Source organism: Silene latifolia, chromosome 8 (genome assembly GCF_048544455.1).
Source record: "Silene latifolia isolate original U9 population chromosome 8, ASM4854445v1, whole genome shotgun sequence".
Lineage (NCBI taxonomy): Eukaryota > Viridiplantae > Streptophyta > Magnoliopsida > Caryophyllales > Caryophyllaceae > Silene > Silene latifolia.
Genome location: NC_133533.1, coordinates 28,981,130 through 29,006,398, shown reverse-complemented (window position 1 = coordinate 29,006,398; position 25,269 = coordinate 28,981,130). Strand labels below are relative to the sequence as shown.

The 25,269-nt window shown below is 34.1% G+C and overlaps 1 protein-coding gene and 2 long non-coding RNA genes across 3 annotated transcripts; 2 read left to right on the top strand and 1 right to left on the bottom strand.

Annotated features, from left to right (window-relative positions):
• Nucleotides 1-9,542: 9,542 nt before the first annotated feature.
• On the top strand, nucleotides 9,543-10,102 carry LOC141594249 (uncharacterized). Its single transcript, XR_012522079.1, has 3 exons — nucleotides 9,543-9,705; nucleotides 9,838-9,882; nucleotides 9,983-10,102. It is a non-coding gene; the product is annotated as an uncharacterized LOC141594249 (long non-coding RNA).
• Nucleotides 10,103-10,756: 654 nt separating this feature from the next.
• On the top strand, nucleotides 10,757-11,567 carry LOC141594248 (uncharacterized). The gene is made up of 5 exons (XR_012522078.1): nucleotides 10,757-10,830; nucleotides 10,938-11,022; nucleotides 11,107-11,178; nucleotides 11,266-11,352; nucleotides 11,469-11,567. It is a non-coding gene; the product is annotated as an uncharacterized LOC141594248 (long non-coding RNA).
• A 1,969-nt stretch (nucleotides 11,568-13,536) lies between these two features.
• Nucleotides 13,537-16,873, bottom strand: LOC141594928 (protein FAR1-RELATED SEQUENCE 5-like). The gene is made up of 4 exons (XM_074414907.1): nucleotides 16,780-16,873; nucleotides 15,787-15,912; nucleotides 15,110-15,672; nucleotides 13,537-13,614 (listed from the first exon to the last, which is right to left on the bottom strand). The coding sequence occupies exons 1-4, from the start codon at nucleotides 16,871-16,873 to the stop codon at nucleotides 13,537-13,539; spliced, it is 861 nt and encodes a 286-aa protein (XP_074271008.1).
• Between the last annotated feature and the right edge of the window lie 8,396 nt (nucleotides 16,874-25,269).

The window sequence follows — 25,269 nt, the reverse complement described above, 5'->3', positions numbered from 1 at the left end:
CAACTTATTCAAATGTTTTGATTGTGTGTTTCATGTGCTATGTATCAAACATATCTATAAGAAAATTGCGTCTTTTGTATTTTTTTAATAACTATATATAATGGTGTTTTTCTCAAATATTATTTTTTGAGGTTTAACTTCAAAATATTAATAAGATAAAATATAAAATATTTAACTAAAAGTAATACTTAGTTAGTTATAATCAATATTTTATACTTAACGTATACATATTTAATTGAGGATAATAAAGAAAAATTTAACGTATTTTCTACTTTTACATGTCGTTTATAATATTATATTACTTAATAATCATTACCTTTGTTTTGATTATTCAAATACACTCGCGATCATTGGGTACATAAATACTCATACACATACTCATCATCACACTATTTAAACCTATCAAAATCTCATATGTATTCAATCTCTTGCAATATATTTTATTCATTCCCGCACTATAAAAACTTATCTCTTAGTAGTTTTCTTTAAGTTCCATTTTTAATAAATACAATGACTCTTCCAAATATATTTTTCTTAATGGATTTATTGGTCTATGTCTTTTTTTCACGAAAATGTAAAACATTGTGAGACACCCACTTTAATCATCTCAACCTATCAAAATATTTCAATAAACATAATGAAAATTATACTCAATTTAAAGCATTTTTCGCAATGAACGTAATTATTTACATTTTAGAATTTTTATCAAAATAATTTTTTAATAAATTTACAATCAAATCACCGTAATTATTTAATGTATTTTTATAATAAAATTTATTGAACTATAATTAATATTTTTCTGAGATTTATACAACATTTATTATGTTCATATTAAATGATTAGTTTGTAATTAATACTTGTCATTAAAAATTTGTATGAACATGTGACGCATCCACACCGTTTCAACCTGAGGATATATATATATATATATATATATATATATATATATATATATATATATATATATATATATATATATATATATATATATATATATATATATATATATATATATATATATATATATATATAGTGTGAAGTTCTCCTAAGTCCTTGCATCTATTGAGTCCTTAAGTCCTTCTAAGGGCCTTAGGATGAAGGGGATGGAGGGAGGAGATTGCATCTCAATGGAGGGCTAGAAATGCATCTAGCTAATCTTCCTCCCTAATCATTCCTAATCTTCTCCTCATTCTAATCTTATTCTTATCATCCACTCACTCATCTCTCTTTCATTCATTCCAAAATCAAAATCAAAACCACATCTCTCATCCTCTCTTCCTCTCATCAACAAACCCAAAAAAAAAACCAAAAAAAAAACCCAGCCACGAACCACCCGACCACCACCAACCCGCATCTCCTTCCTTCCACTATCACCCACCACTGCTACCACCACCAGCCCACCCCACGAACCCGCCTACCCGACACCACCTTCACCAACCATCGCACTACCAAACCTCACGACCACCACCAATACCGCCACGAACCACCAGCCTTCACGACATTATCGCACTACCAAACCTTTTTTCGTTTTTCTTTTCAGATCTGGGATGTTCGGATCTCTCTTCCCGGATCTCTTTATTTTTTATTTACAAATTTTGTATTTTTTTTTCAGAGATTTGGGGAAGGGGTTGTTAGTTGTAATTCAGACCATGCTTGCTTCACCACAAGGGGTTGTTAATTGTCGCTGTTCTGTTCTGTTTTGTTTTGTTTATATGCCTTTTGTTGTTTGGAGGGCATACTTGTTGGTAAGTCAACTGCTTGAACAAAGAATACAGAGGTTTACATGAAATCTAAACAGTGGAAAAGAGATGAAAGGACATTCTTAAAACTTAGTTGTATTAAACGGCAGTGGATATTTTACAAATTTTGGATATTTGACATTGGTTTTTCTTTTGGTTTTTTTTTTTATTTCGGTTTTTTTTAGTTTCGTTTATTAATTTATTGTTATTGGTAATTTTTAGATCTAAATGTTTTACTCAGTTGTTTGTTATTAGTTACTCAGTTTTGATTTCGTTTTTTAGTTATTTCGTTTTTTAGATCTCGGTTCTTGGTTTTTTTATTTACAAATTTCGTATTTTTTCTAGTTGGTTTTTTTTTTTAAAAAAAAATCAGATCTACTTTTGAAGATTTTTATTTATTTATTTATATTTCGTTTTTTTTGTGCATTTTTGAATTTTGTTATATTGTCTTGTGAATTTTTTGATAATTTTTGAATTTTGTTATATTGTCTTGTTAATACTCTAAAATATCGTCTTATTTCTGTTAAAATTACACTTTTTTTTGGTTAAAATTACACTTTTTTTTATTAAAATTACACTTTTTTTGGTTAAAATTATTAAAGTTACACTTTTTCTTATTAAAGTTACAATTACACTTTTTTTGGTTAAAATTACACTTATTGCTGTTACAATTACACTTATTTCTGTTACAATTACACTTTTTTTTGGTTAAAATTACACTTATTGTTGTTATAATTACACTTTTTTCCTATTAAAATTACACTTTTTCTTGTTGAATTACACTTTTTCTTGTCACAATTACACTTTTTCTTCTTACAATTACACTTTTTTTTGTTACAATTACACTTTTTATGTTAAAATTACACTCAATTCTGTTACAATTACACTTTTTCCTGTTAAAATTACACTTTTTCTTGTTGGAATTACATTTTTTTCCTTTAAAATTACACCTTTCTACTTTAAAATTACACTTTTTTCGGTTAAAATTATACTTTTTCCTGTTAAAATTACACTTATCTCTATTAACGACTAAAGTTACACTCTTGGACTAAAGTTAGACAGACTAATTTGGACAATTTGGACTAACTAATTTGGACAATATGGACTAACTAATTTGGACTATTTGGACAATTTGGACTAACTAATTTGGACAATTTGGACAATATGGACTAACTAATTTGGACTATTTGGACTATTTGGACGAACTAATGGAGTTATTTACGACTAAATTGAATACAATATTTACAACTAAATTTGGACTAAAATTATACAATTTTGGACTAAAAATACAATTTTGGACTGAAAATACACTATTTACGACTAAATTTAGAATAAAATTACACAATTTGAACTAAAGTTACACAATTCATTTATTTTGAGTCATTTAGATTGTGCAATTTCAATCATTGTCCACCAAAGTGTAACTTAGTAAATTGATAGTGTGTTTATCTTTTATCATTTTATGAGTGTAATTATAGTCCACAAAAGTGTAATTTTAGTCCAAAAAAGTGTAATTTTAGTCTACAAATGTGTAACTTTAATCCACAAATGTATAACTTTAGTCTACAAAAGTGTAATTTTAGTCCACGGAAGTGTAATTTTAGTCCAAATTGTATAACTATATTCCAAATTTGTGTATCTTTAGTCCAAATTGTGTAAATTACAAATAACTCCATTAGTTAGTCCAAATTGTGTAATTTTAGTCCAAATTTGTGTAACTTCAGTCCAAATTGTTCTAGCTTTAATCCAAAAGCGTACTTTAGTCATTGAGAGGGTAACCTTAGTAGAGATAAGTGTAACTTTAATAATAGAGATAAATGTAACTTTAATGAAGACAAGTGTAATTTTAACAGAAAAAAGTGTAATTTTAACGGGAAAAAGTGTAATTTTAACCGGAAAAAAAAGTGTAATTTTAACGAAAAAAAAGTGTAATTTTAACAGAAAAAAGTGTAATTTTAACGGGAAAAAGTGTAATTTTAACGTTAAAAAATGTAATTTTAACAGAAAAAAACTGTGATTTTAACCGAAAAAAGTGTAATTTTAACGGACAAAAGTGTAATTTTAACGGACAAAAGAGTAATTTTAACCGAAAAAGTGTAATTTTAACCGAACAAGTAAGTTTAATAGATCCTAAATCACACAATACCAAGACAAAATTTTAAATACGAAATTTGGCAAATATATATAACAAGACGGATATTAACAAAGTGATATCAACAAGGAAAAAGTAAAAAATGAGATTTCATAACTAATAGACTTAGTACTAAAATTTTAACCGGAAAAAAAAAAGTATAATTTTAACACAAAAAAGTGTAATTTTAACGGAAAAAAGTGTATTTTTAATAAGGAAAAAACTGTGATTTTAACCCAAAAAAAGTGTAATTTTAACGGAAAAAAGTGTAATTTTAACGGACAAAAGTCTAATTTTAACCGAAAAAGTGTAATTTTAACCGAACAAGTAAGTTTAATAGATCCTAAATCACACAATACCAAGACAAAATTTTAAATACGAAATTTGGCAAATATATATAACAAGACGGATATTAACAAAGTGATATCAACAAGAAAAAAAGTAAAAAAATGAGATTTCATAAGTAATTGATTTAGTACTAAAATCACACTATAATTTGTAAGAATGTCAAAAACCGGAAAAAAAAATACCAAAACATCAAAATTGAAAAAAAAAAAAAAAACGGAAATGAAAAAAAAAAACGGGTCAATGAAAATTGATCTATTTTAATAGATCTAAGATTAAAATTAAAAAAAACTCACAAATTTAAAACAATATTATATAGCAAGAAGATATAAGGATAAAAAAACAACAAAATAAATAAAAAGAACACCCAAACATCAAGTTTTTTTTTTTAAAAAAAAAAAAAAAAAAAAAATTGACGTTGGAGCGGCGGCGGCGGTGGTGGTGGTGGCGGCGGTGGCGGTTGGCGACTGTGGTGGTTTCCGGTTGGTGGTGGTAGGTGGATGGTGGATGGTGAATGAGGAAAAGATGAGTAAATGATTTATTTGGATTTTTTGGGTTTTTTATTTGTTTGGTTTTTTGGGTTTTTTTTTTCCTTGGTTTTTTTTGAGAGAATATGGAGAAGTGAGATATAGAGAGAGAATGAGGAGATGTGATAATGAGTTGGTGAATGAAAGATGAGGAGGATTAATGTAGTTAATGAGAAAATTAGAGGAAGATGGACAAATTAGAGCATTAATCTTAATTTTTTTGTTCTCATCTAAGCCCTCCATTTCCAAGATCCAAAGGCTCACAATGAGACTTATGGACTCAAATGTAAGAGGTGGACTCATTTGATCTTATTACTATATATATATATATATATATATATATATATATATATATATCTAACAGGCCTTGGAGGACCGAACCCACGTATGTGGCAAGGACTGACTCAACCTACCCGCCTAATGGCTGGCCCTAACTTTCCCAAAAGAGGAAAGACTCGCCCAATGCCGACCGAGACCTGGGTTTTTCACGAGCGTTGGCGGGTCCTGGGGGTAGGGTACAGTACTAAAGGTCCTCGGACTTCCAGGCGGTTTTTCTTTTAGGCATAACCGAAATCTTATGCAGTTGCCCTTTTAGATTAGTAAGGTCTGGACTCGATTGAAGTAGCCTTTCGTCGCCTTACCAAAGGAAAGAAGTCACAGCGTATTCTCCTTCTTCACTAGCACGTGAGCCCTGGATATATATATATATATATATATATATATATATATATATATATATATATATATATATATATATATATATATATATATAGAAATATATATATATATATATATATATAGATTTAGGATCCTATGAGAACGATCACTCGGTGCAAACGGTGAGAACGACCTACAATAGTAGGATTTTATAACGATTATTATACGGTTTTGTTAATTTTTCAATTTTACGCGGTTCATATATATTTGTGAGATTTTTATCATTTCCTTCTCTCTCCTCTCATTTTTTTCTCGTTTCGCTCTTCTCTCTACATTTTTCCCCCAAATCACCATAAACCCTAATTTCTTCCCCAAATCATTTCGTCATCAATTTCCGGTGCATTACTTGTTGTTAACAATGAATGATTATGATTCGTTTGCCGTTTTCTCGTTCTAATTCCTTTAATCGCTGTATTTCCATGGATTTTGCAAGTAATTAGGTATGATTTGATCTTCAACTTTTAGTTGTTAATGTCTATTTCTTCTTTTTTTTGTTTTATTAAGCTGAGTTATTCTTTACTAAGCTGAATCTAACTTCGTATTTGTCTTTTCGAAATCATTAATGCAGGTTTACTCTAATTTCTTCTCTAAATCAGTTGTTCGTCAATTTGCGGTGTTCGTCAATTTGCGGTGGATTAATTGTTGATAATGATGATTGATTATCATTCGACTGCCGTTTTCACGTTCTGCTCTACTTAATCGCTCTATTTTCTATAAAATTCGCAAGTATTCTGGTATGTTTTGATCTTCATCTTGTAGTTGTTTATGCCTATTTCTTCGATAATTTCTTTTATTAAAATTTGAATTATCCTTTGATAAGTGATTCTATGTTCGTTGTTGTCTTTCAAATCATCAACGCGGTTTATCTGCGTTACGGTTGAGAATCTGTTAATTAGGTATTTGTTATTACTGTCGTGGTTAATTTTAGGTATATTTTTGTTTATGTTCGGATTATTCATTGATTTTATTTGATACTTATTTCCGTTCGGTTGCATGCAGGTTTTTGTTTTGTTTCAACTTAGGAGCATCGTCGTCTTGGTGTGATTTTACATTTTTTTCTCCTTGTTTTCTTTGTTTAGCACTCTAAGTTTAACACGATTGAAGTTTTGATGTTTTTCTTTCTGAGATTTGTGTTGTTTACAACCTTCTAGTTGTTGTTTTTTCTTGTTGAGCTAATTTTATGTGTGTTTTCCACGTTATGTCCTTGTGTTTACTTCAGATTTAAGCTTGTGTGTGTTATCTGCCTTTTTCATACGTTTTAATGGTACCGTATCAGCTAGGTACGTCAGAACTGTTATTAGTCACACATTGTCAGTACATAGGTACATTCATGTGGTGTTTGTCTTTCTGATATGTCCTACGTATTTGTGGCATTTTTGTATGCTTGGCATAAGTTTGTGTGTGCGGTATATGCTTTTTTTGACTGTTTGTATTATTTTATTTATTTGTTTTTGTTTTGTTGTGTGTTTCAGTTGGTGTTTTACACTTAATGTGTAGTTTAGGGTGTAGGTGCACTTTAATACTCGTTAATCACGTCTATTTAGCCCATACGTATGTTATTTTTGAGTTTAATAACAATGTCTACATCAGCGCCCTTTTCATGAGGGGGACCACATCTTCATTTGTTTTGCATTTTATTTTTTTCCCGCTTTATCATATCTGTGATGCCCTTGGTATGTAGGGAGAGTTTTTTTTTTCATGGATTGTTTGTGTGTTGATGTGAGTTTTGTTCATTTATTGGGTTATGTGCCTGTCATGTACGTCATTACGGGCTATATGTACGTTGAATGAGTTGCTGGATACGTCTTTTAGTTTATGTTGTGTGTATAAATGTACCTATGCATATTGTTTCTGGAAACCTTTTTTCATGGCTTATTTTTGTTTCGCTTGTTCCTTTACAATGAGGTTTCTATGTGTTTTGCCTTTGTGATATATAGGTTCAGTTTATCACATATGTCCATACGCATTTGTTGTTATTTAGGTACATTGATTACATTTGACATCTACATTTTTTATGATAACAGGTGTCATTATGAAGAGAACACGGTTAGAAACATCGGCACTAGATGGAGAAGGGACAAGCAGACATCGAGCAGTCCCTGACTCAAGTATGCATCAAGCTGGATGTGATCCTTCCGAAGATTTTCCGGTATTGAAAACAAGGATGAGTCCTAGTGGTCTTTTAAATTTCATCAATAGTGGCCTTTCCGACAATCAAATTTCGGACATTCAAGAGATGGGCTTTGGCGGTATCTTGTGCCTTAAAACGGATATGCTTCCGGGCGGTTAGCACACTTTGGCTTGTCTCGGTTTGATCCATTCACGTCTTCCCTATTAAACAACCAGCTGCCTATTCGGGATGAAGATGTTCATCTTGCCACGGGGTTACCTATGGGTGAGGTAGAAATAGTGCAAGCCACTCGTTTTGATCGGGCCGAGGGTGTTTGTAGAGATGGTTCTTTGCATGGAAGTCTCAGTTTGAGGGTGTTGACAAAGTTACCTACACCCACCTATTGAATAAGATGGCTGAACAGAGACAAGGTGGGGATGATTTCAAGAGAAATTTTGTCGTATATGTTGTGTCTGCGTTTCTTATGGGAATTAAGGGAAGTGTTCCAAGTGTGCGAATACTCAAGTGTTTGAGTGATGTCTCCGTGATTCCAAAACTGAGATGGTGCGATTTTACCCGAAGAAACTTGATTGCAAGTGTTGAACAGTGGAGAGATGATAAGGAGAAGGAGGCCAATGGGAGCTGTAAGAAGATCTATAAAGGTCCTATCATGGTTTTAATTTTCATTTACCTTGATAGGTGGTTTTTAAGGCTAGATCGATTCATGCGGTGTTCCCAACATTATGTACATGGACGAAGGAAGCGATTTCTTTGCGAATATCTAGAGAAAAAAGGGAAGCTCATCGGTTTGGTTCTGGTTTTATTGATTCACAGTTGGTAAAGCATCCAAATTGCTTTGGTCCTGGGTATGTGGAGAGCCGTGGCAGAACAGCACCTGATGTTGTGTCTGAGGATGATGATATTGTTGGTAATGACGAAGATGACGCGGCTGACAACAATGGACGTGATGGGCACGATGCCAACGATCACACGTCGGTTCTTGCATTGAAACGCCGGCAAGCACAAAAAAGCCCTTGCTCGTGCATTTCGAATTTCGCAGATTCTATTAATACTTTATGCAAGCGTATAATGCCGAATTCTGCAGCTTGTTTGTCACCGTCCGCCATGGCGGACTCTCTACTAGGGGTTTCCGATTAACACCACCTGGTGTACCTGAAGATGAGCTTGGGACAAAAGTGGATCGCGGACGGGGTGACCCAGTTGTTGGTGGCAGTGACAAGCGCACTGATGAATCTGCTGCTGCCTCGGGTTCAGGAGCAGATTCACACACTTTGTTAAGATACGTCTACTACGGGGGTAGGTCGACCTCCGCGGTTCATGGCGGTCGTGTTCCATCTACACCGAGGAAGCGTGAATGACGATCCTTGTTGGAACGATCCTACCTTTGTGGCGTGACGGCCATCGCGTTGGGTAACGCGTTCAACAAGGATCCGGTGGATGTACCTGTACCAAAGAAAAGACGAGTTGCTCCCGAGTTCCCGACCTTCAATCTATTTCAATCTCAAGATAAATCGCACCAAATTTGTTCTCCTGATCGTCCTTCGCAACTGTTGTTTCTCCCCCGTCTGCTGCTCCTAATGCACCTGTTGCTTCTCCCGATTGTCCTAATGAACCTGTTGAATCAGTTCACGTAGTCCACCATGCTGCTAACATAGAGACCAAGAGAGGTGTAGTTGTTCCAACCGTATACAAGTCACCTTTTATTCAAAGGAATATATCTATGTTTTCTGAATTGAGCCAACCGGAGAAAGATGTTTCTGACTTGGTTTTTGAGGAAGGATCTGATGAAAGGTATTTATAATCTTTTTTTTTTTTCAACCTATTTCAATCTCAAGTTAAATGTTTAATCGTGATCAGTTTGTGGGGTAATTCGTTAGTATATCAGAACGTATCTATATTTTTTGTCTATTGTTTCATTTGTCTTGTTATTTTCAAATTGAGGTATTGTTCAGGAATCGTTTGTTCCAGCTAAGAAGGTACGATTTAGTGTCCTTTATCTCAGACACAAAGATTTCTACAAATGTGATAAATGCATGGGCTAATCTATTGAACAAGCGAGAGGAGTTAAAAGCTGCCTCATCCCCTTTGCGTTTATACGCTTTTGTGACTCCTAATGTAAGTTTCCCTATGATTGATTTATCTTTGTTTTAACCTTCAGTTTTAATCAATGTTATGTTTTTCTATATAGATATTCTTGCTATCGTCCTACCTGACTTTATTTTGGTTGTTAAATATGTTTAATTTCAGGGAATCAAATGTGAAGATATTACCGAATACGATAACGTCAAATTGGTGAGCTTTCAGCATCTGTATTTTTTTATTTTTAGTATCATTTGTCAGTTTTGTCCTGTTTAGGTTTCTACTAAGGTTAATATATGTGTTTCAAAACCAGATGATGTTCCCTTTTACACTCCGTGAGCCGCATCTGGTCTGTGTTAACATGGTGTCTCGAAAGATTGAAGTCATTCATCCTATGCTTCCTAAATCAGTGGACTTCTCTGATTCTGTTCGTATGGTGGTGAGAACATGATTTTTGCGCACACCCGTTCACTTTGTCAAACGTTTAATTTAGTTTTCTTACTCCGTTGACGTTTCTGATTGTAATCTGACTTTTTTCAGAGGGATTTTGTTCGATGTGACATGGTCTCCAAATCATTCAGATTTAAGACAGTCCAGTTTTTCTCATGTGAAGAATTCGTCCCCAAAACGCATGTGATTGACGTCGTTGATGATGGCATTTATCTGATGTGTTATATGGAGACATATACGGGGTCCCGCCAATTGCTCAAATCTCAGTTCATAAATGTAAGATACGTCCTTTTTTTTGGCTATGTACGTTTAGTAAATAAGCAATCACAACTTTCTCATTAACAATTGTTTCACATATTGAACCATCCAGTCTAGATCAGGGGCTGCAATTGGCAAGATCCTTCTTAAGCGAGAAGATGAAGTATCTTGTTTTGCGGTTTTGTCGTGTCCTCGAACGAATTATCAAAACAAGTGTTGATGGTCAAAGCGTCTTAACGTCAAATCGGGCAAGCACCCATTTTTTTTTTCTTTTTTTTTTTTTTTTTTTTTTTTTTTGTTTTTTTTTTGTTTGCAAGTGATCGTTAACCTTACTAAATATATTGTCCTTTTTCGTTTTTAAAAGGAAACAAGCGGTAAAAAAGAAGTGGAATATTCTGACACGCACCTGTTAGACTACGTGTTCCTTATACGTGCGGGAGAATCAGCTAAAGAGTAATGTTTCATCTTTTTTAGTATGTTTACTTTGTCAACTTTATATGTGTTGTTAGAAGTAGCACATAATAAGCTTTTTTTCGTTGGTGTATATGTTCTTTTTGTAGTGACGTAGTCGTCGAGACAAGCTTTGGTCAAGTAACAAAGGAAGGCATGTGCTCTTTGAAACCCCGGAAGTGGGTTGCGGATATGGTATGGTGACTACTTAATTTTTTAAATGCGTGTTTATTTCTATTTTTATGTAGTATAGAACAACACTCGTTTTTTCAATTTTAGGTGATCGATATGTTCGGGATCTATTCAACTATGCTAAAGCCAGATTTGTTGTATATCCCATCTACTGCACGTGTGAGTGTTACCCTTCTCATCCGTGATTAACTTTCTATTATCAATTTGAATGTTTGTCTTAATAATCGATATGTTTGTCTATTCTAGCATCTCAATCCTCAATGAGATAAAAATCTTGGTCGCAATTACATCAAAACATCATATATGCCTACAGATGGGGTGTGTGTGAAAGCCGTAAGTATATTGTTCTGTTTTTCTAACCTGTGGATATGTATCACACTGTATTTTTTTCGTTTATGAAGATCAAACCCATTTCATTCATACCATACGTCTTTCATTTTTGTCAACAGGTTTTTATACCCATCATTGATAATGAACACTGGTTTCTTATTGTGTGTGATCTGGAGATGAAGACGAACTATATTCTGAACTCACTACGTCCTAAGGATATCCGGTGACACTTTGAACTTGCTGCGAAGTGGTATATTTTTAAAAATATTATAATTGTTCTCGTTCGTATAATGCTTTCCTTGAGGATTCATGACTAATAGGTTCAATGTATCATTTTGTTTTAGGTTACTAATGTCTTCCGGATCTTATGCTTGGTCCAAAGGCTACAAGCATCTTGTAGGGGTGCCTCTAGCTAAGTTTTTGACTCACTGTTCCTCGAGCAAAAATCTGTAAGTACTCATCTTTTTTAATTTACTTTTCGGTGAGTATGTCACACTAGGTCGGTTGTTAGGTACATTTAATGCGATGTATGCGTCGCGACAAAATGTCCCATGTTTTTATTTGATTTTTGTATCTTTGGACATGGGGTGACTTGTGCACGGATGATAAAGTAAGGCCGCCTGTGTTGGTACTTATTCTAGTTTTGTTTGTCGAAGGTTTGATTGCGGCGTTCATGTCCTCAAGTGGTTAGAAGGTCGGCCGCAACCGAGGTCCATGGGAAGACAAAAGCAACTTCAAGGCGTTGGCTGGATTTAGGAAGGACGTCGCGCTCAAATTGTTACGTTGGCAGGAGAACAATCGTAAGGTATTCAAAATAAATCCCATTTTTCATTTTGTCTTTATTGTTAGTTTTAATCGATCACATCCGTACAAGTGCAAGGTTTACATTGTTTTCTTTTCTCATGTGTGATATGTAGGCTTACTAAAAGTCATGGGAGCGGCTTTGCGTTTGGCAGGATTGTGGCTGACATGTAGGCTTAGTAAACGTCATGTACATCTTATGGACTTTGTGATGGTGTAATTGGGGCTTTGTTGCATTGTATTAACTACCTTTACGTTATTTGTGTATCTGGTTTTCTAAGTACAAGGCGTCTTTTGAAACGCCTTTGGTTCATGTTGTTTTCATTTGTGGCATCCCGTTGGATATGGAATCATGATAGCTTTGACCGTTTGTAATGGAAGGGCATCTACTTTTTGTGGATAATATGTAGGATATGCATCCCATACCGTCTCATCGTGTTTAGACAAATGGTGGTGTCTATGTGGCAATGGGCTAGGATTCGGGCAACCTCTTTAATTACTAAGTATGTTGATCATGTATAACATGTGCACCAATCGTGTTAATACTCACGCTCATCATGTATAACATGTGCATCAATCATGTTAATATGTTTACCAAACATGTTAATAACCACAACATCAATTGTGATACCATACCAATACTATATTCTTTAACAACCCACCAACAACCTTTTTTTTTTTTTAAAAGACGCCTTGTACAATATCATTTGTGACTATTGAAATCAATCGTGTCTAATGAAATCATCAGGTAATAGATAATTAGATGTCATACAATATTAGGATTTTGTCTATGTAACTTAAGTTCGCGAATCTTTGTTTATTAATATGTTACGCTGCGTTTTTTCACAATTAATACTAACGTGTACGATTTTCATGAAAAACATGTGCAACAGTCGTGTTAATAGTCACGCTTTTTGTGAAGAAACCTGAAAGCTTACTTTTTACCATTTCACATATCAAAAAATGAGCAGATTCATTAGCTCCTTAATATCTAGAACGCAAGCCTTCCATAAACTTTCACTTGTATATGATATAACAAGTGTTTCCTTCCGACAAAAAAAAAAAAGTGTTTCCATTCACAATTCGGACAGATACACTTTCAGCCTTGCCAGATGCACATATAATCCATGTGGATACGCTATTATGTTGTGCTATAAAACAAATGCTATAAAAAAAAAAAAAAAAGATCAAAAAAAAAAAAAAAAAAAAAAAAAAATGTTCAAAAATCCCATATAGCAGAGCAAAAATGAAGTCTCAATTCCTCCCGCCATTATTCATTTATATTTGGGTATGTGTTCCGCATCTCTTTTCCGTTGTTCATTCCTGAAACGAACAAATGCTATAAAACATTAACGGTTACAAATTTGATTAGATACAACAATCGAACTAAACATATTCAATCTGCACAGTCATTAATACAACATGAACTGAAAAGGCAACATCATTAGCAGCAACAGGTATCATCTGCAATTGTCATCACCAGAAAACAACTCAATTCCACGAGTCGAAGGATAGACCAGAGGCTAAAGAGGCGTTTTAAGACTCCTCGTAGGCATCAGATATTCAGATCAAGAGGATATATAGATACACGTCAATCATCTACCGCCGTAAATATTAAACAGATGAAAGGAAACTATTTCGGTTTGATCAAATTAATAGCGTACTGTATCATGGAATCATACTCTCCCCAGACAATTCCGACTATCATGGAATCCTACCTCTCCGCAAGCATTGCATTTCTGGCCGCTTTCTTACATTCTTTTTTGTAGCTTTTTCCCTTTGGGACATCATTCTTTTTCCAGCCCTTTTGTTTTTGATCGGGAGGTAAGACAACCACTTCCTTTGGTATTTTTGTTCCTAAGAGCATCTCAAGTTCCCTATTCTTCTTTCTCAGCCTATCACCCGTGGTACTACTACTACTACATTCCGACGTCATCGGCTTGTGCGTTTATCTTATCTTTAAAATCTTTCAAAATTCCCAGCAATTCGTCAACATACTCGTTTTTGTTCAAATGAGGCGTCACACACGAGAACACCTCGGACCATAAGGTACCAATTTTGTGCCGTCTAACATCTAATGAGTTACAATCTTCAATTAAAGTATGTGGCACATTACTACAAATCGGTGACATGTTGCCAATTTGCTCCACCGACTTAACAGATATCGCTCGAACATTGTCAAGGCCTTGTTCTTTCAACACGTAAAGCGCATGACGGCACAAAATTCCATGTCTCTCGAACTTTTTACAGTGTGCGATTCACTTTCATTTCGTCAGAGATAAAGATAACATTGTAAACCTTGTCTTTTTCACGATCAATAATGGGGATGTGTCATCACGGTAGTAACCCCTAATATTTTAACACCACAGGTGAAACAGGCACCACCCACTCGTTTTTAAATTCGAAAAAACATCACCGGGGTGTAGAACTCAGAAGCGTGTTTTTCCAAAGGGTGAGGCGTCTCTAGATCAGGGAAGGAGTTTTTTGATTCGGCTATTAATTTAGATTGTTTCCATCGTTTGAGCATCCATAGCACTCTCATACCTCATAAGAAACTCAACCAAAGTTAAGTGTGGGTTCATGAAATTTCCGAAAAAGCTATTCTCGGACTCGGACCGGACGTGGTTCTCATTAGTCCACCCATAAATAAATCCACGAAATAGGTCGGGATCCAAAAGCCCTTTTGTCAAACATGGTATCTAACCATTCATTGCCGGTCAGCCCGTATGAAGATATAATCGAGCACCACCGTTCCTCAAACTCGGACGGTTCGATATCTTCCTTTGAAACACAGAGCACAACTCTTTCATGAAGTTAGTTTCCCGATATAGCGTAGTTCCGATCTTGTCCGGCACTTTTTCATGATATGCCACATGCAATATCTGTCTTTGAGTTTTGTCCCCGAACACTGTTTTAACCCCGATCTTATGCCCCTATCCTGATCGGTAATTATGCATACAGGATACTTATTGCTCATTGCACTTAGAAAATTCTGAAACAACCATACGAAATCCTCATCAGTCTCTTTCCTTATAAGTCCTGCTCCAAATGACACGCATTTTTTGTGATGATCAACCCCCGTGAAAGGGGCAAATATCATTTTATACGTGTTCATATTAAACGTCGTGTCAAAAGACGTCATATCACCAAAAAGACTGTAATTCTTTATAGCTATAGGGTCAAACCAACAAACCCTAGATAGTCGACCACGATCGTCAACATCAAAATCAAAGTAGTACGAACTACACATGGCTTTTTTGTGCATGAAATTTTCAATCATCATTTGCGCGTCATACCCTTTAATAAATTTTTTCACATCCCTCCAAAAATTTTTGAAGTCCTCAAGTGATGCCCCGACATTTTGATACCCTTTCACGTATTCTTTGAACATCCTAAAGCTTTGCACAGGCCCTTTATTCACCTTAGAATTCTCAACAATCATGGATTTATGTATAAGGGTTAACTCTCGGGACTCAGTCAAATGTACCACGGTGTTTGGTGTTGAGAGGAGATGGGTATGTCCTTCATGAAAGTCAACAATAACATATTGACCTTTTTCATTTCTACGGAAAAAAATTTTTGCATTACATAAAATTCTAGTTCTTTGTCTTTTTTTTACCTTCCCTCTAGGCTTACTTTCTCCAGCTTTACTGCACACACAGTACTTAGTCATGACAACCCCATCCACGTTTCGTTGTGTCGACTTTCGCATTTTAAAACCAGAGTTAGTAGCATAAGCCTTATAGAAATCTAGCCCATCATCTAGTTTATCAAAGATCATACCCAAAACAGGGCTTCAATTAAAGCGCACATACGGGTATTCTTTCCTTCGGGTTTGTCTCAATGATTGGTGAGCCTGCATCTATGCACGCTACACAAGAGAACAATAAGGGTATAAGCAGCAAGCTCAAATAACTAATGCACAACAAATATAATGTTCAGGTACGCTAATTTAGTCAAAAGCACGAAATCAATTAGAAAACAAAAAAACCACAGAAATTATCTCAGAAAGTTGTGCCTGATCGCTGAAATTTCGTATTTTTCATTACTGACTACTTAACGTAGACGTCAATATACATCAATCATGTCTTATAATCTTGTCACAAAAAGTGAGAAAGTCAAATGTTTATTATGACACGAATCGGTATATCCCTTAATTATAATTCTAGATACGCTGCTGACAAAACACAAACGCATCAACTATACTAATATACATGTATTTCATAAACGTTGGTCTATAAAGGGCGGTTTCGTTCTTCTACCAGGCACGTTTTCCATATAAGGCATATACATCAATTATACTAATATTCATGATATTGAAACACACGGAATACTGTATAGCGTGCATAAGAAATTTGATCAGCAAGTGTAATAATCAACTCTAAAACAAACTGCATATCATATACACTAACCAGACCGGTAAGATAACTGTTCATATCCATCAGACTCATCAATTCATAATATCAATCAGGCTAACGATACACGTGCAGCAATCGTAATAATTTGTCTTCATATGTTTAAATTAGTATGAATACGCATCAAAATGATCAACAAATACATCAATCAGACGATTTTATTGCAACGATTAATATAAAAGACTTATCTCATCTGATTTTCAGATGTACATACCTAGATGAGACGGTGACTGCACGATATCATTGCTAGCAGCTGGAACAATCGCATCAGTATGTTCCCCCAAATCGCTAGAACCCTCAACATCCATAATTTTCTACGATTAAAATAATTCTGGAATGCCAATCGAAATCACAAAATCGATTGTGAATGCATCAATCACACCAAAACAATCAGAAAAGTATTATATCAGTACATCAATTAGATGATCAACGCGATTGATTACGATCAATTTAGTCGATTTTGGCGGCTATAGTCCATGTTTTTTCGGAATTTCTTGTGTTTTCGCGGAAAATATTTGATTAGATTTGGGGGAAAATTTTGGAAAGTAGAGAGAGAAAGAGATTTTGTTGATTTTTTGGTCAAACAGTCGGGTTTAGCTGTGTGCTAGATTTTGTCAAAATCACGCGTGATGTTTTTGATTAAATTACTATTGTAGGTCGTTCTCACCGTTTGCACCGAGTGATCGTTCTCACCGGATCCCGCCTCTATATATATATATATATATATATATATATATATATATATAAAAGATTGGTTATAAAGGTTATAGTCCATATAAGAATTGTTGAAAAAGAAGGGGAACGGAAAAATAAGAGGATGGCGGTTCTGTTTTATAAAATCTTTAATTAACATGCTCCTCTCCACTATTTCGCTTATTTGTACCCAAAAAACTCTATTATCTGAAATTAAAATAATCAGATACAAATTCTAGGGTTCCATGAAACTCAATTACAACCAGATTCTTAATTTGGGGAGATTTAATAATCAATTAATTTTTTTCCCCAAATAAAGGTGTCGAGGTTGTGACCAAGGGGGCCGTGATAGTAAGTAGTAGTCTCTAGATTTCTCAATTGTTGTGTTTTCTTTTCATGTGTGTTTGCTTTTTTATTTCAATTGTACACCACAAGTATATTGTAAGGTATGTATCAATACTATATATTAAATCCAAAAACTAAGGGACTTTAATGTAATTAAAGAAAGTTATATAAATTAATTATACTATGTAGTTTTAAATCACTAGCACCGTGCGATGGACCCGATTAAGGGATCTCAATGCAAATATTATATAGTTTGGGTTAAAATTAAATTATATAGAAACTTGATAATTTTTCTAAACATTTGCAAGAGACTAAAACAAGGTCAATTTCCTTAAAATAAATTAATTAATTAAGATGGTCAATTTTCTTAAAATAAAATAATTAATTAAGATGGTCAATTTCAAGGAGATTAGAAGAAAGAAAATGTTTGGTAATTTTTCTAAATATTTATAGAAGACTAGAAGATGATCAATTTCCTTTAAATAAAATCAACACTATATATTAAATCCAGAAACCAAAGGACTTTAATGTAATTAAAACAAGCTATACAAATTAATTATACTATATAGTTTTAAATCATTAGCATCATCTAATGGACCCAATTAAGGGATCTCAATGCAAATATTATATAGTTTGGGTTAAAATTAAATTATACAGAAGCTTGGTAATTTTCCTAAAACATTTGTAAGAGACTAAAACATGGTCAATTTCCTTAAAATAAAATAATTAATGAAGATGAACAATTTCCTTAAAATAAAATAATTAATTAAAATGGTCAATTTCAAGGAGACTAAAGGAAAGAAGATGCTTGGTAATTTTTCTAAATATTTATAGAAGACTAGAAGATGGTCAATTTCCTTAAAACAAAATAATTAATTAGTATAAACATGCACACTTATGGTATTAATTATTATCATCATAAATTATATAATAAATTTAAAATCTATGCAATTTTATTAAACTTTATAGTTTATTAGATGTATAGAGATGTTAATTATTTAACATACAAAAATATAATATAAGTAGGTTATAAATAATTCAAGTTAGATTCCATAATCTATCTATATCTATATATATTTATAAAAGAGACTTTTTTTGAGCGATTCTAAGCTGTCCACATCATCAAAAATCAATTTAGGAAAGTATCATAAATAATATTTTTTGATATAAAAAATAAAGTAAAAAAATCTTTGAATTATTATAATATATATTTCTTAAATTATATTCAAGTATTTTTTCTAAGTTTTATTTAAAAACTTTTTACATTTCATTTGAAGAAATTGTATCATTAAAAAAATTATGAAAATAGTATAATTAGATTCGTGGTAAAAAAATCTATCATTAGAGTATAGATTTCATAATATTTGCACATATTAAAGATGATATACTTCTTAGCATTTTATATGTTCCACATTGAACATGTATAAATAATAAAATTGTCCCACATCGAAAGATTAGCATAAGGTGGGGTGATCCTATGATTATAAATAGAAGACATCCTTGTAATTTATTTATCAACTTAAAATATTTTGAGTCTCTCAAGTATTGTCTTAGAGAGTTCTTAAGAGTTTGTATCATTATCTTCACAATATGATATAAAAAATAATGTGGAGAATGTTTTAATTATTATAATAATATTTCGTATAATAAAATGGGTTATAACGTTTATAATGTTTTAATTATTCAATTTAATGAGAATGAAAATATAAAAATGAGTTAGGTATGATTTCATTACAATGGGACCAACTTACTGAATATTAGTCAAACAATTAAGCGGACAACAGTCGAAGAAATCCAAATAGAGCAAACAACTCATGGTTCAGCTACCATCTTAACTCTAGGAACTGTCTACACACTCATAATAAAATGCTACAAACACATTTTCCTAAAAGACTCATAGTCCATAACGGCTTATGTAGTCTTAATACCAAATTTATTTGTATTTTATTATCACGAATTTTTATTTGAAACGGAATTATCCATCATTGTTTAAATAGGTACTTGAATTAAAAGACTTATAAACAGAGTTCGTACATCAATTAAGAGAGAGTAGGAGACCTGACTCCAAAGAACAAATCGTTATTAAATCGAGTTGGATGTCGAACTAGGTGCAAAAAAGATGATGTACTTCTTAGTATGTTAGATGTCACACATTGAAAAATAATGCAGATGTGGTGAACATACCACGTTTAAATAGTAGAAAAGGTGGGGTAATTCTATTATAAATAGTAGAATTATCACACATCGAAAGATTAACATAAGTTGTACTGATCCTATTATTATAAATAGTAGAATTGTCCCACATCAAAAGATTAACATAATGTGGGGTGATCTTATGATTATAAATATGAGTCATCCTTAGAGCTTAAATATCAACCCAAAATCTTTTGAATCTCTTAAGTATTGTCTTAGATAGCTCTTATAAGAGTTTGTATTACCACCTCTACAATAGTGAAATTTATTTGTATTATACTTTTGATTTTGGTGGTTTCACAATTATAAAATTATATATAGTTATATCATCTCCTTTTCTACTCAAATTTAGTAGTTTAGCAATAAGTTATTTATTTTTTAATTTTTACGCTGAATTTTTAAATAACGAACATACATTAGTACTATACTTATTATATAAGAGACTTTAAAAGTAACGTTACATAATATTAATTTTTCAAGTTTTAACATTTTTTTTCATCTAGAGAGTCCAACCCTTAAAAACTACTTAATATCTATAAGAAAAAAATGTTAATTTTATACGTAAGAAAAACTTTGGACTTTAAATAAGATTAGTTTGTTAGCAATAAGATAAAATTGCACAAATGTTACCTATATACGTGCGAAAAACTTTAGACTCTAGATAAGATTAGTTTGTTAATATTTGCTCATTATTAATCAGATTGGATGTTGAACGTACGAATATTAACACATAGTATTTGCTCATATTATTAAATATAGAGTTTTTTTTGTCAAACACAACCTTTAAAAAACTTTTTTTTTTTCAAACACCACTTTTAAAAAAAAAGTTTGTAAAAGACAACCTTTAATAATGTTTTTTTTTTTTGTAAAACACGACATTTTGACCAAAGTTTAACCACTTGCAATAGAGTGACTTTAAGTTGATATTTGAGGTAGCAAACGAGGTCGATTTGAGGTGTTCTTAGACTCTTTGGAAAGGTAGGAGTACAAGCTTTCCAGAAGTTACCAATACGGTGGTGATAGGTGGACTTATGCGGGGTCTATTGGTGTGTAAAGTAAGCTTGGTCAAGGATTGAATTTGAGGTAAAAAAAAAAAAATCAGAAAAACACTAATTCACTCATTGACCAGCCTTACTTTACACACCAATAGACCCCACATAAGGCTATCTATCACCACCGTATTGATAACGCCTGAAAAGCTTGTACTCCCACCTTTCCAACGAGTCTAAAAGTTTTCTAAAAGTTGTGTTTGACAAAAAAAACCCTTAAATATAACTACTATTAAATATAATGAGTAGCAATTGTCCGTATTTCGGCATTCGGGTTGGATGTCGGGCTGGGTGTGAAAAAGATGGTGTATTTCTTAGTATGTTATTTTCCCCCATTGAAAAATAATGAAATGTTGCGAATATACAACGTATAAATAGTAGAATTGTCCCACATTGAAAGATTAGCATAAGGTAGGGTGATCTTATTATTATAAATAGAAGTCATCCTTGAAACTTGGGAATCAACCCAAAATCTTGAGTCACTTAACTATTGTGAAATATAGCTCTTAAGAGTTTCTATTATTAACGGTTAAAATTAAAATTTAACAAACTATAATTTTATTGTCACTAAATTGTATATTTGCTTAGTGGCCAAAAACATAGACGGGTTTATCTTTTACGCCTTTACGGTGGAATGATAGTAATAAGATGATCATAAGAGTATACACTACATGTGCTTTGTGAAAGAAAGAAAATAAAAATGAACTCTATGCATCAGTAATTAGAAGATTAATTATTATTATTATTATTATTATTATTATTATTATTATTTTTTTTTTTTTTTTTTTTTTTTTTTTTGCAGAAAGGTTTGGATCATTTCTCATTAATCATAAACAATAAGGATACAGACCCGATACCATCTACAAGGGAACCAATATGGCTACCTGAAACAAAGAACCCAAAAGAAAACTACAGTAAAAGAAACCTCAAAACTAAGACATTCCATGCCGAGTTAAAACAAGGTATTGTGCTCTTCTAGCAATGACAATTGGGGGAGTATGACTTCCTTTAAAAATACGCCTGTTGCGCTCATTCCAAAGCAAGTAAATGACGCACAACAGAAGACACCTGCGTTGTTTTTTGACTAAGCTGCAACCCCGATTATGATGCTTATACTATCTGAGAATCTGGCGAAGACACAGCTGGTTCGTGATCTGCAGCCAGGAAGAAACGTGCCGCCAGATAGTAGCAGAGAAAGGACACTGAAAAAATAAGTGATTAGCAGACTCAGAATGGCTCTCACACAGCACACACCGATTAACTATCACCATCCCTCTACTACACAGATTATCAATAGTGGGTAGTTTATTCTCCATAGCAAGAAGGCCAACAAAAGAGTGCTTTGGAAAATTAAAAGCATCAGTCAGAGTCTTATGCATAGAAAGCCGTGGACTTTTAGATCTCAGGCTATCATAAATTGTAGACTTATAGCCAGGGGAACTCAGCAAGCTTCTGGCCTGTGGAACACCACCAGTGAGCTTAACAAGACAATCCCGACAAGCAAGAACATTACTCCAGAACCAAGAATGAGCAGCAATGAGATGACAGTCCCATAGGTTAGCACCCTTGAGAATGTAGGCATTAACCCACTGCACCCATATGTTAGGAGAATTCATCTCAAGTTTGTAAAGCCATCCCATCATCTGAGCTTTATTCCAACTTAAAATTTCCTTAATATCCACTCCTCCTTCACGTCTAGGTCGACATAAGCTAGCCCAACTCTTAAAAACCCATCTCCTAGCTCCATCAGCATTGCCCCAAAGGAAATCTTTACAAATCTTATGAATTTTCTTAGCAATCCCCTTTGGAAGAAGAATACTAGCACCCCAAAAATTCTGAATACCAAAAATGACCGAGTTAATGAGGGCAATCTTACCAGCATAACTCAGGCACTTATTTGCCCAGTGAGAAATTTTAGCTCTAATCTTGTCCATCATGGGAATGAACATACTCTGAGTCAGCCGAGCGCCAAACAAAGGAATACCAAGGTATCTAACAGGAAGTTCCCCTTCAACATAGCCTGTAGCTTTCAAAATGAATTGTTTCAGAGTAGGGCTGACACCTCCAAAATAGAGATTAGACTTCATGGGATTCACTCTTAGCCCAGAAAACCCAGCAAAAAGAGATAAGCATTTGTCAACAGCCTGAATAGAGGGCAAGTCCCCTCTTGTGAAAACCAAGAGATCATCAGCAAAAATAAGGTGTGTAAGTTTAACTTTAACACACTTAGGGTGGTAGGAAAAGCCAGGGTGAGAGGGGAGTTGTCTAAGCAATCTGGAGAGCACTTCCATACACAAGGTGAAGAGATAAGGAGAAAGGGGATCTCCTTGCCTGAGACCTCTTCTACCAGGAAAAAAACCTTCAGTATAACCATTCACGCTTATTGAAAAATGAGAGGAGGTGACACAAGCAAGCACCCATCTGGAAAATTTTGCAGGGAACCCAAACATATGCAAGCAGCTAGCCAAGAAGTTCTAATTTACAGAATCAAAAGCTTTTTGGATATCCACTTTAAGGATGCTTCTGGGTGTTAAAAGACTTCTATTGTATTTGAAGGCTAACTCATGAGCAAGCATAGAATTGTCAAAAAGATCTCTACCTTCAATAAAAGCCGCCTGCTCTAAACCAACAACATCACCAAGCACAGTCTTCATACGATTGACCAATATCTTACTTACTGTCTTATAGAACACAGTACAACAAGAGATAGGCCTGAATTCAGTGACAGAACGAGGAGCATCAGTCTTGGGAATTAAAGCAATCAAAGTGGAGTTTGCAGCTCGTGGCATTCGTCCATGCTGAAAAAATTCCATGACAGCAGCAGTAAAATCAGGGCCTATAATTTCCCAAGTATCTTTAAAAAAGCCTGAAGAATACCCGTCCACACCAGGACTCTTATTAGCATCAATAGAATTAAGGGCAGTACGAATCTCAAGTGGAGTGACCTCACTATCCAAATGTAAAACATCTGTAAGAGTGCCATGGTTGAATAAACTCTGAGGAAGAGGCTGTATAACCTCCTCAGAGCCAAGCAGAGTTTGGTAGTAACCAATAAAAACCTGTGTGACTTCAGCATGGCCCTTGCAAACCCTACCCTGGGCATCATAAATGAACCCAATAGTACTCCTACTCTTTCTAGCAGCTATGCTTGCATAGAAATATCTAGTGTTAGTGTCACTAAGCTTCAGATGATGGACTTTAGCTTTCTGGGCCAAAAACTTCATTTCAGCAGATTTTAGCCTAAGATAGGTAACAGTGAGGTTCTTCTCCTCAACCAGAAGCAACTGATTCAAAGGGGAGTTTTGAAGAAGAGTCTGGCAATGAGAGAGACCAGCTTTAGCTTCAGCAACCCGTTGTGTGAGACCAGAAAAAGCCTGTCTATGAATGGTTCTCAAATGATCTTTGAGAAGTCTAAGTTTAGAGAACAAAGAGTAAATTCTGGAGCCAGGAACATCAGAAGCCCAGTGCTCAGTAATACACTGATGGAACCCAGGAGAAAGGGCCCAGCAGTTAAGGTACTTAAAAGACCTAGGTCTAGGAAGTGAACCAGGCAAGGTGAGCACAATAGAAGCATGATCAGAGACTCCTGCAGGCAGAAAAGCTACAGAAGAATTGGGCACTTGTAAAAACCAGATGGGATTAACCAGCAAACGATCCAATTTTGCCCATTTAGGAAAATTAGCTTGCTTGTTATGCCAAGAAAAAAGCCCCCCAGTGTAAGGATGATCTGATAGATCACAGTCAGCCAAACAGTCACGAAATTCCTGCATTTCCTTATCATGGACAATACACCCCACCCTTTCATCAGCAGTAAGAGAGACATTGAAGTCCCCCACACAAACCCAGGGCAAATTAATCCCAGCAGAAAGAGTTTTAAGACTATTCCAGAGCTCCACCCTCTCAACAGCACGGTTAAAAGCATAAATGAAAGTAGCCACAATATTCAGCTGACTAGCATGATGAAGAATAGAGCAGTGAATGAATTGTGCCTCTTTAACTAACCCCTGAACATGAACAGTAACAGGATTCCATAGAACCCATAACCTACCACCATGATGCTTATCATAGTTAGTAATAAGGTTATAATTCCCAAAAATCTTCTTATGAAGAAATCCAGATTTTTCACTCTTGATATGAGTTTCAACCAGCACACCACAATCAACCTTGTGAAGATGCAGGAAGCCTAAAACCTCCTGCTGTTTTAGGGGGTCAGTCATCCCCCTCACATTCCAGGAGGAAATGATCATTGAGGTGATAGAGGGGGTGGCTGGCCACCTGGTTCAATCTCCACAACACTCCCCAGATCAGTATCCTCATGAGCAAGTTCATGATCCACAGCAATGACAATAACTGGATCTTCTGTGGCAAGGGCAGAATACCTATTATCCAAAGAAGTAACTACAACATCATCAGTATCTAGTGTA

Excerpts from the sequence above, each read along its gene's own strand:
- LOC141594928 (XM_074414907.1), bottom strand. The coding sequence starts at position 16,873 with ATGGATGTTGAGGGTTCTAGCGATTTGGGGGAACATACTGATGCGATT. Across the intron at positions 15,913-16,779 it reads GCAGTCACCGTCTCATCTAG|ATGATGGGCTAGATTTCTAT; the intron begins GTATGTACATCT and ends TTGATAAACTAG. Across the intron at positions 15,673-15,786 it reads GTGCAGTAAAGCTGGAGAAA|GACATACCCATCTCCTCTCA; the intron begins GTAAGCCTAGAG and ends ACTTTCATGAAG.